Here is a 15,426-nt window from a genome sequence, read left to right on the forward strand (position 1 = left end):
ATCCATACGATTTGACAGGTATGTACCACACATGTTTCGGACAGTAGAACAAAGGGAACCGAAGCGACAATCTTTATCTAGTAACTAAAATATCTTTTAAACTGAATCACTCCTGATTTCACTCTTACACGGTTAGAAAAAAGTACCTAATTTTAGGTACTTTTTTTCTCTTGCATCTCCTTCCCTCTTCCCTTTGTTGTCATAAAATGAAGAGCAAAACCACTCAACAAGGGCATTAAAGTGTGGGAACCCAACGTTGAGTAATCTCATGTTTACAAAAGTTGAGTGAAATTTACCTAACTTTTGGATAGTATCTATTTAAAATTAAGTATATTTTACTTAATATTAAGTGAATTTTATTCAATTTCAAGAAAAAACTACTTAATTTTGGGTTCCCACACTGAACCCCCGATTTGAGTGAAAAGTACCTAATATTAGGTACTTTTTTCTAACCGTGTATATTGCGACGTTTACTCCTGTTTAGACTTAAGCTACCAGTACACTGTTTGTCATAATAACAAATATTTCTCGCTTAACTTTTCAAAAGGTCCTAAGTAACATTTTTCCATGAATTAATTTAAATACTGCAATCAATAGCTTTCATGTCGTTCTGTTGATTGAGCTATTCAAATTAATTCATGAAAAAATGTTACTAAGGTCCTTTTGAAAAGTTAAGAGGGATTTGTCAAGTCAGCCTGATATCCATGTCGGTTTCTAATTGGTTTGATAGATGTCCGGATCAACTTGACAAATATTTGTCATTATGACAAACTGTGGACTGCGGGCTTTACCCTGAATAAATGACTATCACAGTCGAATCTCGCACACGATTTCGCAGTGCGTCAAGGTTTCTGCACAGTAAGGTTATCTAATTTTTTCATACAATATTTATTTTGGAATACCTTATTTTGACTATTTTGCCTTCCAACTGACAGTCAGCAAATTCGATGGTAAACAATAAAAATAGTTTGTTTTCATCATCGTTTGACAGTGCGAAGTTCGAAAACGAGGTGAGAAGGATTCCCAAGTACCCATTAAGCCGTAAAAACCGACTTTATTTCGGTTCTATAGTCGCATAAAAACTTGAACAACAGTGCTAATAAGATCTAAATTATATTTAAGTGCTGCTCAAAAGCCGCTTTTGGCGAATTATTTGGCTGATATAGTGCTTGCCCCTACCAATTTTTCCAAGCCTATGCCAAAATGTCAAATTTTTTAGACGAGTTGGAACGGGACGAAAAAAAAAGAAATGAAAAATAATTGTTTGTGTTCTTTCTTTTGTCTTCCCATTGGGATTCGATGATTTTTTTGTTTATTATATTTAATTGCGGGATTGAACTATTGAACTGTGTTTGATCGTTTTTGTTCAGGTTTGCTGCTTTACCATCTGATCCATCACGGATTTGAATGGGTGCATTGCTGGAAAGGGATAAAAACACAAGAATTTTATCTTGCCTTCGAATCAAGGAGCGAGAAACTTGGCGAGAAAGCATTGAACGAGGGATTGGCAATGAAAAATGAATTATATGTAATTAATTGGACGCAACTTTTTTTGTATTTAAGAAGCCTATCTGAAGGTATCTTTTAGGTAAAGATTAATAAAAATATCGCCGTAGAACACATTCACAGCTCATACAGCATTTATCCGACATGGTCCATGCAATGTGTTGTAGACTATGATTTACAAAAAAATGTTTCTAATGTGAGTGAAAGAGACAGGTTATAAAATTCTAGGTGTGATTGTTATTGATTCTACCAAAACGTCAAAGATAATAGCTCTAAATTGGTAATAATAATTCCCTTATTCGGCTTGAATCCACAAGGCTAATATCAAAGTCGATGTGCTTTACTACACTGCCGTCATACGCATATTTGTCCCATGTTTGCTGGGATTTCCTATATACATGGGACAGTTATGCGTAGAACGGCAGTACAGGTGTGGCCCAAACCCTTAAGTAGTATTTGTTCAGCGAACTTTCGCTCTTTTGAGAGAGAAACTCTCAGCTGGGCTGCCGAAGATGGCCGAGTGCGACCGAATGTGACGTCACGTCTGGCATACCCAGTACATTTTTTATAACAGACGTGACGTTTCACTCCGCCCGCCCACTGTGGGTGGCAATGTTTTGGTTATTTTTTCGACTAATACAGACATAGAGGACTTTGGCCCACACATTTATGAAGCACATCGTATCAAAGTGTTATATACCGATATACGGCTTCTTTTAATGCTTGAAGTTTATACGGCTAATTAGAACTTGAAAATCATATATACAGCTTATAGGCACTGAAATGTTCACTAAATTAATGATTTCGTGTGTGTTACTTCTACGTGAAGTTAAACGATTTACAATGATATGGAAATGCTAATACCATCCCGCATAATTAAAAACGGTTTGCAATATTGTTGGTACTATGGATATGAAATAAGTGAAATTGTTACTATTTATATCATTGTCGATTTACAATGGTACTATATGATGATCTTGAACTAATATTATACAAAACTTCTAGTCTACGATGCCATGTGCAATAATTTTACAATATATTGTATTTTTACAATTTCTTATTTTCCATTCATTGGAGAAAAAACGATGATAAAGTTTATATGTCTTATAACTGAGATAGTAACGATACAGGATATTGCTATGTAATAATTACGTATCCTCTAAAGGCTTTCTCATTATGCTGCGATTACACAAAGACATTGAGAATCATAACCTCCAATGATATACAAAAGATAATCATTCAAGTTTTGCATTCAGTGTGTGTTTGTTTTTACAATGCCTAAAGAATATATTTTCTGAGCAGCTGCCATGTTTTTTTTTTCAATGAAAGTAAATACTGGTTCAGGTGAACCAGCTAGTTTTGCGTTCAGTGTTGAATATAATGTTTTCTCGCACCGAAAAATTTAAAGGTGAGTAACGCAATTGCTTAAATGCAAATACTTTACTAGCTCCTTCATATTTCACATCTTTTTACAGTTACCAATAGTTCCTGTCTTAACGCATTGCAGCTGACCTTGCAACCTCGCTTGAAACCTTGGACAAAATTGATTTGATTATTTAATGCATGATTGTTCATTGGTAAGTTTTGTTACATATATTATACTCTACATATTGATAATGTGGTGTTTTTTTCTTGCCTTTATTACAGTCAATGTGGATTTCTATCTGCACTCGGCTTTACGGATGCGGATTCCCGGATGCCCGGATGAATTTTTGTCTCATCGCTAATCCAATCGCTATGGATTCATCATTCCATACACGAAGAGCTAAATAGTTAAATCTAATAAACTTCATAATACCAATATATACTATGATTGATAATATACATATTGTGTTTTAAATAATAATAAGGGAAAATACCATGCTTGCTCTTTCTACTAGTAGAAGATAAGGGATACTGTGCGTCGAGCTTTTTCTTGTATCATTACATTGTATATATATGGCAACTCATATTGTTTCCATATAGAACAAAGATTGTAACTGAACCATACCATACAATGTGGAGCGAAAAAAATGTATTGGAAAATAGCCTTTTTTATATGGTAATTATACTTAACCGCCTATTACCCACGTCGTTGATTTTCCAATCACAGCATACCATATTTTGAAGACCATTTATGATGAGGTTGGTTTATCTTTAATATCAACAGTAATCAGAACAGTAGGGGTAATGTTATTTGTAGTCATGAATGATCTGACAAATGTTATGGTTATGGTTCAAGATTATGCGGGATCTTCCAAACTTGGACGTACATGTTCATGATAGAATTAGAGGCGGTTCCGTTAGGATACGGCAGGCATGAAGAATGTTTTTATAGAAGTCGATTTGAAAGCGAGCGGAGGGCAATATTTGTGATGGCTCCCGTATGAAGGGGGAGGGAAGAATATCAGTGTGGAAGCTGATATATCTCCACTGGCAAAAGGAAGGTGGTTTGACTTGCTCATATGCCATCGCGTGCGGAAGGATTTGCTATCGACGAGTACTGTCTCCAAATTTCTAATATGACATCAGCATTTAGTCGAATAAGATTTTTATTGCACAGCTCTGTTTTCTCATTGCGTCCGTCTCGTCGCAACCAACTTGGCTGCCTCGGAGAGAACAAAGCAGAGAAAGGCACTGCTGCTGTACTTTTTTTTTTTTCTTTTTCGTTGGCATTACATCCCTCACTGGGACAGAGCCGCCTCGCAGCTTAGTGTTCATTAAGCACTTCCACAGTTATTAACTGCGAGGTTTCTAAGCCAAGTTACCATTTCTGCATTTGTATATCATGAGGCTAACACGATGATACTTTTATGCCCAGGGAAGTCGAGACAATTTCCAATCCGAAAATTGTCTAGACCGGCACCGGGAATCGAACCCAGCCACCCTCAGCATGGTCTTGCTTTGTAGCCGCGCATCTTACCGCACGGCTAAGCTGTACCGTCGACCAATAACAGCTGAATTGATGGATGCCCCCACCAAGGGTATCCGACTGCTGTCAAGAATTGTAATGATTCGCACACGGCAGGCACTGCTTCTTTTATACACAAAGAAAACTCTAGCGGTGGACCCGAAGGCCCGTGGCATACTGCATTCTGATGTCCGTGTTAGGAATGCACGGGATTGGTTATATATGAAATTTTTATTGGCTTTGACAAGAATTGAAAATTTAAATAACTTATCGTTAATAATCCTAAGCTTCAATGAAATTGAAAAATTGCTGGAGAGTGTCCGAGTCGATTGATATATAAATCTTCAAAATCCATCAAAAGATAAAGGTGCTAGTAACGTTTGAAATCTTCCCTCTCAGCGTAACACTCTCGATTTCCAATAATCTAAATGACACCAAGTATAGTAAAGAAAGACGTAAGTCCTACGTCAAAACATTCTTCATGCCTGCCGTATCCTAACGGAACTATCAATTCTATACTTTCGCCTCTAATTCTATCATGAACATGTACGTTAGAGTGGGGCGTCATGGTCATTTTTTCAAATCAATGGTTTTTCGAAGCCATTCTGGGTCCTGAACAACTGTGCAGAATTTGGGACCGATTGGTTGCTTCCTCGCTTTCCGCATCGCGTTTGAAGTTTGTATGGAAATTAGTATGGGAGAACTCATATTTTTGCATTTCTACTACTAGAGGTTTCAGTTCATCGGAAACCAAGTGGCACATTACGTTAAAGTATAACCCAAAGGATGCCGAAAAACTTTACTGAAGAAGGCACGTTGCTGGAACGTCCACGAAAAAAGTTATAACGCTTCGTAGATTGAGTGTTCAAACCATATGCAAAAAATCATTTATTCTGCCAGCACTGCTGAACTACGTGGAGCAATAATTTAACTGAGTGTTATTTCAAAATTATTGATTTTATAGGACTTTGGAGCTAATGGGAGATATTCAGAATGATTTCACAAAGTAAAAATTCCGACTAGAAGGACAATGGGGTTTGCCCTCTGACAAATACAGGTTGTCCGGTAGTGCTGGCAGAAACATTGATTTCTTGCATATGGTTTAAACAATCAATTTTCGAAAAGTAATAACATTTTTTGTAGGCCTTCCAGCTGCGTACCTTCTTCGGCAAAGTCTTTCGGCATCTTCCAGGCTATATGCTAACGTATTAATTAACGTGATTGATGATAAATTGAAGCCGTTAAGAGCAAAAATGTAAAAAATTACGTTTTCCCATACTAATCTTCATGTAAAATTAAAACACGATGCGGCATGCGAGTTCGCAACCAATCGAGCCCATATTTTGCGCAATTGATTGGGGTCCCAAAACGATTCAGAAAAACCTTGATCTCACTTGATCGGACGAAGTTTGCGTTTTTCCATACAACTGCGCCCCACACTAATGTACGTCCAAGTTTGGAAGATGATATTAGCATTTCCATATCACTGAAATGTTGTTATATGGTTTATATAAGGTTTATTAGAGTGCTTAATGGTTACCTAGGTATTTTAAAGGATTTGCTCTTTTTTCTGTTCGGCATTTTCTTGCAGGAGACGCAACACCCTTAGTACACTGTTTGTCATGATGACAAATATTTGTCAAGTCAGCCTGAAATCCATGTCGATTTCTAATCAGTCTGATAGATATCCGGATAAACTTGACAAATATTTGTCAACATGACAAACAGTGGTCTGCGGGCTTAGACTACGTTCAAACTGGTGATATAGAGAATCTTGACATGAAATGTCATATGCATTATTTGCAGTGAAAATAAGATATGTGAACTTTGATGTCAAGCTACTCTATATCAAGTGATATATTTAGGTATTTAGCTTGTAGTCTGGAAGGCACTATGTCGAGCGGCTATATTCAATAGCAGCTATAATTCGGTTTTCTACTGAATGTATTTATAATAAATAAATAAATATTCAAACTGACTGCCCCGAACGATTTGAGTCACTGCTGACTTTACTCTATCTTGTATAAAAATTTAACGTATCTTGATTCTTATGATTGTTGGTTGGATTGTTTTTTTTAATACAAAAAAAAAACTCTGCTGTCACTTTTGTGTCATATTTTCGTTGGTTTCTTACATAAACTGATCAAATCGAAAAACACAGGATTTTCTGCTAAATATCGGTAAATTCCCTCGAATATAATATTCGAATATCAAAAAATGCACACTTCTCAATTTTTATTGCAGGACTGCAAAATGTTGCGATCTGCAGTTGCTCCTGTGCTTCTGAACTCATGGAAATCGGTTGTTCCTAAGGGAACATCGGTAGCAGCAGTAAATGTGGCTCAAGCTCGTGAAAAAAGTACTCTTCCTGTAGTAGAAAAGGATAAACCAGAAAAATTGCCATATTCACCGTTTGGCACCAAGCAATCAAATTGGGCTGATTGGACTGTGGCCCGTTTGGACGATGTCCTGAACTGGGGCCGAAAGGGCTCAATTTGGCCCCTGACGTTTGGATTAGCTTGCTGTGCCGTCGAGATGATGCACATCGCAGCCCCTCGTTACGATATGGATCGTTTTGGAGTGGTCTTTCGTGCATCCCCGAGACAAGCTGATGTTATCATTGTTGCAGGCACTTTAACCAATAAGATGGCACCGGCCTTGCGCAAAGTATACGACCAAATGCCTGAGCCACGCTGGGTTATTTCGATGGGCAGTTGTGCCAACGGAGGAGGATACTATCATTACTCATACTCCGTGGTCAGGGGGTGTGATCGGATTATCCCCGTCGACATCTACGTTCCGGGATGTCCACCGACAGCGGAAGCTTTGCTATACGGAATCCTTCAATTGCAGAAGAAGGTTAAGAGAATGAAGACCCTGCAGATGTGGTACAGAAAGTAAATCTTCTAATCGATGTTTAGTTATTTTAATGTGAACACAATAAACGATTGTAAATAAAATGCGATTGGGTTCTAATATTATCAATTTTCTTTTTTGTCTTTCTCATAAACTAAGTGTAAGTCTGCCAAAACGCATCAAGCGGCTTTTTGCATGACTCGTGATATGTTGTACGGAAATCATTTCACATTAATTCATATGTGCATTTGCTGTAGGGCATGGGGTTGAGAGATATCTGTTACAAATACTTGTTCAAAAAAAGTGCGATTTTTTTGTTGGCGCTTGATGCAATTTGGCAGAATCCCGGATATTTTCGCTCCAAAACAAAATAATTTGGTTAATTGATTGGTACACGGAGAAAAATATATAGTATCTTCAATCAAAATGTGGGCTATTTGAAACTAATCCACTCTCTTTTCATTGGCATTATATCCCCACTAGGACGTTGCCGCCTCGCAGCTTAGTGTTCACTAAGCACTTCCACAGTTATTGACTGCAAGTGTTTCTAAACAAAGTTACCATTTTTGCATTCGTATATCATGAGACTAACACGATAATACTTTTATGTCCAGGGAAGTCGGTAAAAATTCCAACCCGAAAAATCCCTAGACCGGACCGAGAATCGAACCCAGCCACCTTCAGCATGGTCTTGCTTTGCAGCCGCACCTCTTACATAGTTCCACTTACTGGATTAAAATTATATAAACGTTTAGATGCTGTAAAATAAAAGAGTAAATTTTTTTGCCGAAAGTTCAGGACAACAATGTGTCTGTGGTTATACTATATCAATCAATCACAACGTAAATGTATTTCGGATAAATAATATACCCATAACTTGGTCTTAAGCGTTTTTATTTAGGTAGAGATCATTTAATGTGCTGCATATTTGGTATTCCATGGCGATGCAATATTTCTGAAGAACAGTTATAAGTCGTATTTAGAGTGATCAGAAGATACTTACACACTAACTTAAATCGGATTAGCGAGCTACTTAGATTTGTCAAATGCGTTGAGGAAGGATATTTTGGATTTGACCGTGTCGAGTTTATTTTGGAACTCTTCCATTTGTGATAGTCCTGGCCACATGCTCAACGCCACAGATATTGAATAGAAGAGTAGTAAATTATTGACCCGGGCGCCAACCCACGCCAACAGCAATAGGGCTGCACTCACCTTCAAGACGTGCTGAAATTAACATGATTCATACAATGAGATACGATTACTATTTTCACCGTGTATAATAACCAATAATGTGTAGTATGTAGGGCAGTGATCATCAGCATTTTCGGCATTTTGTCCTCATTTTGACGTAAACTACGTCTAAGGGGAAGACTCGGATACAGGGTGTAAAATGAAAACTTCAAAATTGGGGACCGTCACGAAATCATGTAAGATTTGAAGCAATAATAGGTCCTTTATCTTTCAAAGGATTTTAAAGATTTGTATATCAATCGATTCATAAACATTCCACCAATTTGCCAGTACTATTGAGTATCAACGCTAAACTATTGAAAAATTCAGTTCTTTCATGCATCATTCATCTTCTATGCAACGCGTTCCAATCCTTGGAAATTGCCTACTTTTAGGGTATTATCAATTGTTGAACTGGGATGTGGTGTATGAATGGGGTAGCCCAGCTACTAGACAGTGGGGTTTCTGGGGTAGTAGTGTCGGTTAGATAGTTCCTTCTCTTCTATATAGAGCGGAATAATTGGTTCAGTTAACTATATTTGGTTTTACGTAGTTTACGTCGAGCGGTCGTGTCTTGTATACAACCCCAACATTTTTTGTTTATAATTTGCGTATTTTTCAATTTAGATTTCTTTAAATAAATAGGAATTATGTGTCTGTTTGGCCTCTTTCATAATCACAACCACATTTTTTGACGTAAACTACGTCTAAGGGGAAGACTCGGATACAGGGTGTAAAATGAAAATTTCCAAATTGGGACCATCACGAAATCATGTAAGATTTTTAAAATTATTAGGTCCTTCATCTTTCAATGGATTTTAAAGATTTATATATCAATCGATTCGCAAACTCTACACCAATTTGCCAGTAGTATTGAAACTTTTGAAACTCAACTCTAAACTATTGAAATTTTTAGTTCTTTCATGCATCATGCATCCCCTATACAGCGTGTTCCAATCCTTGGTAATTCCCTACTTTGCGGGTATTATCAATTTTTTAACTGGGGTGTATGAATGGGGTGGTCCAGCTGCTAAACAGAGTCCCTACAGAGTGGGAGGGGCTGCAAAAACTGGGCAGTAGTGTCGGTGGGATGGTTCCTTCGCTTCTATATAGAGCGGAATGATTTGTTCAGTTTACTATATTTACGTAGTTTACGTCGAGCGGTCGTGTCTTTTATACAACCCCAAGATTTTTTGTTGGGTGTTTAGTTGGAGCTACCTGTTAGCTTAGTTTGACAAGGCTGTACCCGTCCCTTCGTCCCCCCTACTAGGACACATACCGACAATGGACTAGCCTATGATGGCCATTTGAACATCGTGTGCAGTAGTTAGATCTTGTGCCGAAGTAGTTTTTCAAATTTGCAGTTTCCCATTAATAGCGTTTGAATCATATTCACAATTACCATCAAACAAAAAAAGCTCAAAAAGATCGTTTTAAAATTTTATTAGGTCAATATCAATTCCACAAAGCGACCCATTTCCCATTACTTCCCATTGCCCAAATTCAAACGTCGCTCAGACGAATCCAACAGCAGTTCCACGCAGACCAACACCATCGACACTTAACAGAAGCATTCTAATACGTATTGATGACTACTACGTGTAAAAGCGCTATCAAATTCATCAAATCGACGTTCGCATCTCCACAAAAACTGAGTCGCTTTGAAAATGTGGTACATATTGAGTTAATCATCATTCACAAGAGTCAGTTTTATTATTAGTTGATGATGAATTAGAAAACTAATGATTTTTGACCGCAGTTTCGCCTTCGTATTTCATTATTAACATTATCATCAGACGTTACCAAGAATCCAGGCATAGCAAATACTGGGTAATGCATACTATTAGTACTTCGCCTATCGAAAGGAATAAAATAGACCCCTTTTTAGCGGTCCTTAGCCTCTCACCCAGCGACTTCTATCCCTACCTCCCTATGGTGCCGGCCGGGAGCCTTAGGAAAGATCGGGTAACAAAACCCGGTGAAAATTATGATTGTAGGTATGCTAACAGGGAAGGTGGAAGGTTGGGTGGTCTTCTCTTCTTCTAAGGTACACATTTCATCGAACGTCTGTTTCTATGTTAGCAGCCGCTCGCAACAGCGTTTGTTCCCCATATTAGGGGCGGCTGGTCATCGCCCGTGTGCCAGCGAAGGACTCTGGTAGGCACAACCCTGGTAGGTAGCCTACCAAAGACTGTACAGTTTATCAAGAAAGGCAAAAGTAGAGCAAACTAATCGATTTAACGGCAACGAATAAAGGACAACGAACTTTGAATGAACCCGCACGTTTATAGCGGCAGCTACAGAACAGAACGCTTCAGGGTGATCGAGAAGCAGATGAGGCGAGTTATCCGGTGGAAGCCGATAAACGACAACATTTCAAGGAACTTTTTTCAAATGGGCCAATTGATTCTGACCTTGATTTTTGGAATGACGATTGGGCTCTTAATTCTAACTATTTTTTCTAACTAACGATCTATCTGATAGTAACGTTAGTTGAACGATATATGCTGAATAGAGAGAGGATGAGTCGTTTCAAATTTAAATGTCAAATGCAGTTACGCCTATTTGAAAAAAAGTTCTTAGATTTGTGTGTTGAGAATAAAGGGAAAATTCTTTAACTATAGCCTGAACCGCATTGTCCCAACGAACGGTAAGCCTGATGACGTGAATGATGCGTTCTATGAGATTGGTATAGCCTACGGAGAATGCCCAAAACACGATGTAAATATTGTCAAGGGAATGCAAACGTGCAGATCGGAAGAGAAAGTTTCTTTGGTCCTGTCATTGGCATGGAAAGTCGGCAATTCGCTACCAACGATAATGGTCTGAGACTTGTGACCTTTGCTGCCGTGAACCGCATATTTGTCCCATATGAATAGGAAACCCAGCAAAGATGGGACAAATATGCGATTCACGGCAGTTTGCTGCTGCTGGAGGGAGGGTATTCAGCAGTACCTATTACGCACATAAGAATATCCGCAAACATCCCTGGCAACAACCGAGTGGCGACACTACTCACAGATAGAACACGTGCTGACAGTTGGACGAATTCTCGGATTTTTTAAATGTGGCCCGATATTTGCTAGCGGACAATAAACTATCCGACAATGCTAATTTCGCGCTAGTATTGTCAGATAGTGTATTGTCCGATAGAATTAGCGAATATGTAAACGGAAAGTATATTAATTCCGCGCTAGCACTAGAGATTTATCCGACAGTATTATCAAATACGTTAGCTGACCATTAGCTTGAGTGAATAAAATAATCTTCATATTCAACGGCTTTACATTTCAACTAGAAATTGGCCTGTTATGCATCTAGAGCATTTTTTCAGTTATAATAACAAGTTACTCACCGTCATTGATTTTTCGTGTCTGTTCCAGATTGTAGAATTCCAATAATCGGTGATGGTCTCGGACAGTTCCAGCATCTTGCCTACGACAATATCCAAATGTTTCTCCTGAACCCCGGCCCATTTTTCCGGCTTGAAGACGACTTTTGCAATTGTTGGATAAAAGAAACTGCCCAATACTCCGGTGAGAAGCAGAAGCGCAAACTGAGTAACAACGGTTAAGTCGAGCCACCAGAGAAGCAAGTAGAACACGGTCACTGAATTGGCAATTATTACCGGACTGTACGGCAGCTTCCAATGCAGCAGGTCATGGAGCATGACCAACAGTTCTCTCCAATCCTCAAGGTTGTTTTTCAAACGATTAAAGTCCTTTTTCTAAAACGGAAGTGCAATTGAACGATGACCTTTGATTATTACTAAAAAAATTTATTTCATTACTTTGGTTTCCATTTTTTTCAACCAGCAAATTTATTGATCGGCAGCTAAGATGTTGAGGCGCCTGATGTTGAGATTTTCACGTCTAAAGATTAACAATGATGAATTTTATAATAACAAAACGACCCAATGTCAAAAAAAATGCTCAAAGTATTTATTCCACAGGTAATAAATTCAATATTTTGATTTGAAATCGTCGCAAAGCAAATCGTCGCCGCAGCAAAAATGCCCATAAGATCTAGCAACACTATAACCAGAGACCGGCGGAGTGAAAAACTGTCGAAATGGCAACGTATGAAAATGCATGAAATCGTGGAAATGATACTGGCAGCACTTGAACTTTTTGCTTGCTTCTTATGGATGCAAAAAGTAAACAAGTCGAAATGGAACCGCTTTTGACGGTTCGATTGGAAACAAGATGGCGTCTTCGCCGATCTCTTATTCTAGTATTTCTAATAAGATCTGTCAGATCAACTGTGAACAAAATTGTTTGATTTCAATAATCACATTATTTCCCGAAATTGAGTACTTTTTTCATGCATATTTTCAAGGTTTGGCTTTGAACTAACACAGATTCAATTTAAAGATATTGGCGACGATTTTTAAGGTGATTAAAAAGTGATCGGCGCGTTTTGTTACCAGCAAAACTGACAATATAATGGAGCACACACTTGTGGTATTCGTACCATGGTACAAGGCAGCTAAGAAAATAATTTCAAGGCTATCTTTAATGAAGACAATATTGCGATTCTTTTCTTAAATCCGCAACCTGGCGCGCCAGTTACGCGCCGGCTCCCGTGCGCCGAGTTGTGCGCCATGCAAAAAGTAAATAAAGCAATGTCAAACAGATGTGATCTTTTTGCGCCGGTTTTCACATTCGCTTTTAAGGTATGCAACATATTATTGTCCTCGATGGATAGTTAGTCTTTGGTGGAATAAACAAGATCTTTTTATTTTTTACATTTGTTGCTACTGCATTTGAATCAGTATACTGTAGTAATAATTCCCATTAGGTAATCGTGCGTAATATGTGATGAAATATTTTGCATTTCCGTAATCAAGGTACCACAATATGGCAAATACCTTAGCGGCACAATCGAGAGAAAAGAGATGAAACAGCAAAATGCTATAAAATCTCGAGAAGCATAATAATTGGTATGGTAACTCATTTCAAGATTTTTGTACCATGGTACAAAAGATATTTTAGTTACTAGATAAAGATTGTAGCTTCGGTTCCCTTTGTTCTGCTGTCCGGAACATGTTGGGTACCAAGCTGTCAAATCGTATGGATTTTCCTTCTTTGACATTTAGCTCCCCTATCCTCGCCACCAAAAGATGTTCCGGACAGCGACGACAGCGACAATCTTTATCTAGTAACTAAAATATCTTTTCATGCAGAGTGTATGTAATTATTAATTATAATTATTAATTACATACACTCTGTTTTCATGGTACACTACTAAAAATCCACACATATTTATTGGCAAAAATCCATAGATTTAACTTATGATTTTTATCACCGCACACATAACCCTTCTCCACGCGAACTACTAATAAAATATAAATCCAAATAAAGTTTATGTGTGATATCGAATTAGAAATTATTTAATTTATGTGTGGATCTATATCGATTATATTAGGGTGGCGCTATTGCAAAAATTTATAACGGCGACACATATATCTTATATAGATATTTTTGGCAGTGTACGAATACCACAAGTGTGTCCCCCATATAACTGTCAAATTAGGAATGGGCGTTTTTCGCGAAAATATCGATACTGCCGAATCGATGTTTTTATTGCCGAAATATCGATGCCGAAAAAATTCGGTGTTGATACGCCCGAAAAGTTAAAAGCATGAGCAAAAAAAATGAGGGAATTTTTGATTTCCCATTTCATATTTCAGGTCATCGAAACACACATCAAAGTTTCGCTGTTTTTAACAGATTGTGCCTAATGTGCTATATTTTTACTTTTGTTATATTACGGGTAATGTCTCGGAATTTAAAAAAAATCGAAATCCGATATCAGCTACAAAAAATCGATACGGTCAAATATCGAACATAAAAAAATCGATGAAAAATATCGATTAATCGGAGCGAAAATATCGATTCCCGATATATCGTATTGGTATCGCCCATTCCTATATGTCAAATCTGCCTCGTCTCTTTGTTGAGTCTCGTTAGGTTCAGTAATTTGCTCCCTTCTCCATCGCATATATTTTTCTACGGGTCGACGCATTAGACGGAAGAAAAATATTTTTTGCAAAGTGTACAGAATCGTATCGTGAAAATTTTGAAATTTTCTGGCCAAATTTGTCCAAGTACCAAGCTATAGGTAAATTTATTTTGTAACGTTGCCTTCTATGCTGCTATTGCAAATGAAAAATCAACAGAAAATTCGGTATATTGCTCGAGATTATCAATTTTCTTTTTCCTCTTTGTTAGGTACTTTAACCTTGGACACGAAGCAAGAGAAAAATTGCGACGACAAACAGGAGCTAAAATTGTAAAAGTCACTCACTAACAAATAATACGGGTTTCTACCACAGATAAATTACTGCTGAATAAGCAACAATGTTTGAAATTCAGGAAGTGGAGCCCGCTTCGGAAAATCCGCTGAAAAAATGGAGAGCCAAATGCGAAACAAACAGCCTGAGTCAGCTGGATTTTGTAACCTTCCTGCAGAGCAGTGCTCCTCAATTCATTCACATCGAGCATAAATCAAATTCTGAGTTAGGTAAGTTTGCGTGGGCGGATGTTTAATGAATTTTTGAAATTTCATTCATTGTAATCATGTTTTAATTGTAATTTTATTGAATACGATTGCCAGTTAGTACAATACTTTACATTGGGTCAAGGAATAAGTATTGACCAGACCAAAACAATGGTTTTATATTCAAAATTCCAATTTTTGTTTTTCATGTTAGGGCAAGGGTCATTTGGACAGCACCCCCTATTGCCGTCCGCAACGTTTATAATTCGGACGTGCTCCAACCATATGACTTTATTTTTTGCCTGTCATAAGACGAGTTTATACAATCCCATTGAATTCCACCACTTAATTGTATCTTGACAGATACGTATTTCGACCTCAACAGTAAGGCCGTCTTCAGTGTCTCGTACTTGACTGACTACGAGACACTGAAGACGGCC

General features: G+C 37.8%; 3 protein-coding genes and 1 long non-coding RNA gene across 14 annotated transcripts in view; 3 read left to right on the top strand and 1 right to left on the bottom strand.

Moving 5' to 3' along the window:
- LOC134205271 (227 kDa spindle- and centromere-associated protein-like) overlaps window positions 1-12,422 on the bottom strand; it is a 261,767-nt gene extending 249,345 nt beyond the window's left edge. For all 11 annotated transcript variants that reach the window (XR_009978107.1, XR_009978106.1, XR_009978109.1 and 8 more), the window contains exons 1-2: window positions 12,276-12,422; window positions 11,841-12,212 (exon numbers count right to left, since the gene is read on the bottom strand). Coding sequence is in view for 6 of the 11 variants with exons in the window: in XM_062680368.1 (XP_062536352.1) it covers window positions 11,841-12,212; window positions 12,276-12,287 (384 nt within the window). In the remaining 5 variants the exon portion in view is untranslated. The remainder of the gene's footprint in view (window positions 1-11,840; window positions 12,213-12,275) is intronic.
- On the top strand, window positions 2,701-3,326 carry LOC134207434 (uncharacterized). Its single transcript, XR_009978369.1, has 3 exons — window positions 2,701-2,914; window positions 2,982-3,083; window positions 3,154-3,326. It is a non-coding gene; the product is annotated as an uncharacterized LOC134207434 (long non-coding RNA).
- On the top strand, window positions 6,424-7,369 carry LOC134207440 (NADH-quinone oxidoreductase subunit B 2-like). Its single transcript, XM_062683165.1, has 2 exons — window positions 6,424-6,576; window positions 6,641-7,369. Exon 2 carries the CDS (start codon window positions 6,650-6,652, stop codon window positions 7,295-7,297), a length of 648 nt encoding a protein of 215 aa, XP_062539149.1. The 5' UTR covers window positions 6,424-6,576; window positions 6,641-6,649; the 3' UTR covers window positions 7,298-7,369.
- A 2,045-nt stretch (window positions 12,423-14,467) lies between the features above and the next one.
- Window positions 14,468-15,426, top strand: part of LOC134205276 (E3 ubiquitin-protein ligase UBR1) — a 38,351-nt gene continuing 37,392 nt past the window's right edge. The window contains exons 1-2 of the mRNA XM_062680380.1: window positions 14,468-14,608; window positions 14,719-15,010. Coding sequence (XP_062536364.1) covers window positions 14,848-15,010 — 163 coding nt within the window. The 5' untranslated portion in view covers window positions 14,468-14,608; window positions 14,719-14,847. The remainder of the gene's footprint in view (window positions 14,609-14,718; window positions 15,011-15,426) is intronic.

Source organism: Armigeres subalbatus, chromosome 1 (assembly GCF_024139115.2).
Source record: "Armigeres subalbatus isolate Guangzhou_Male chromosome 1, GZ_Asu_2, whole genome shotgun sequence".
In the NCBI taxonomy this organism is placed as follows: Eukaryota; Metazoa; Arthropoda; class Insecta; order Diptera; family Culicidae; genus Armigeres; species Armigeres subalbatus.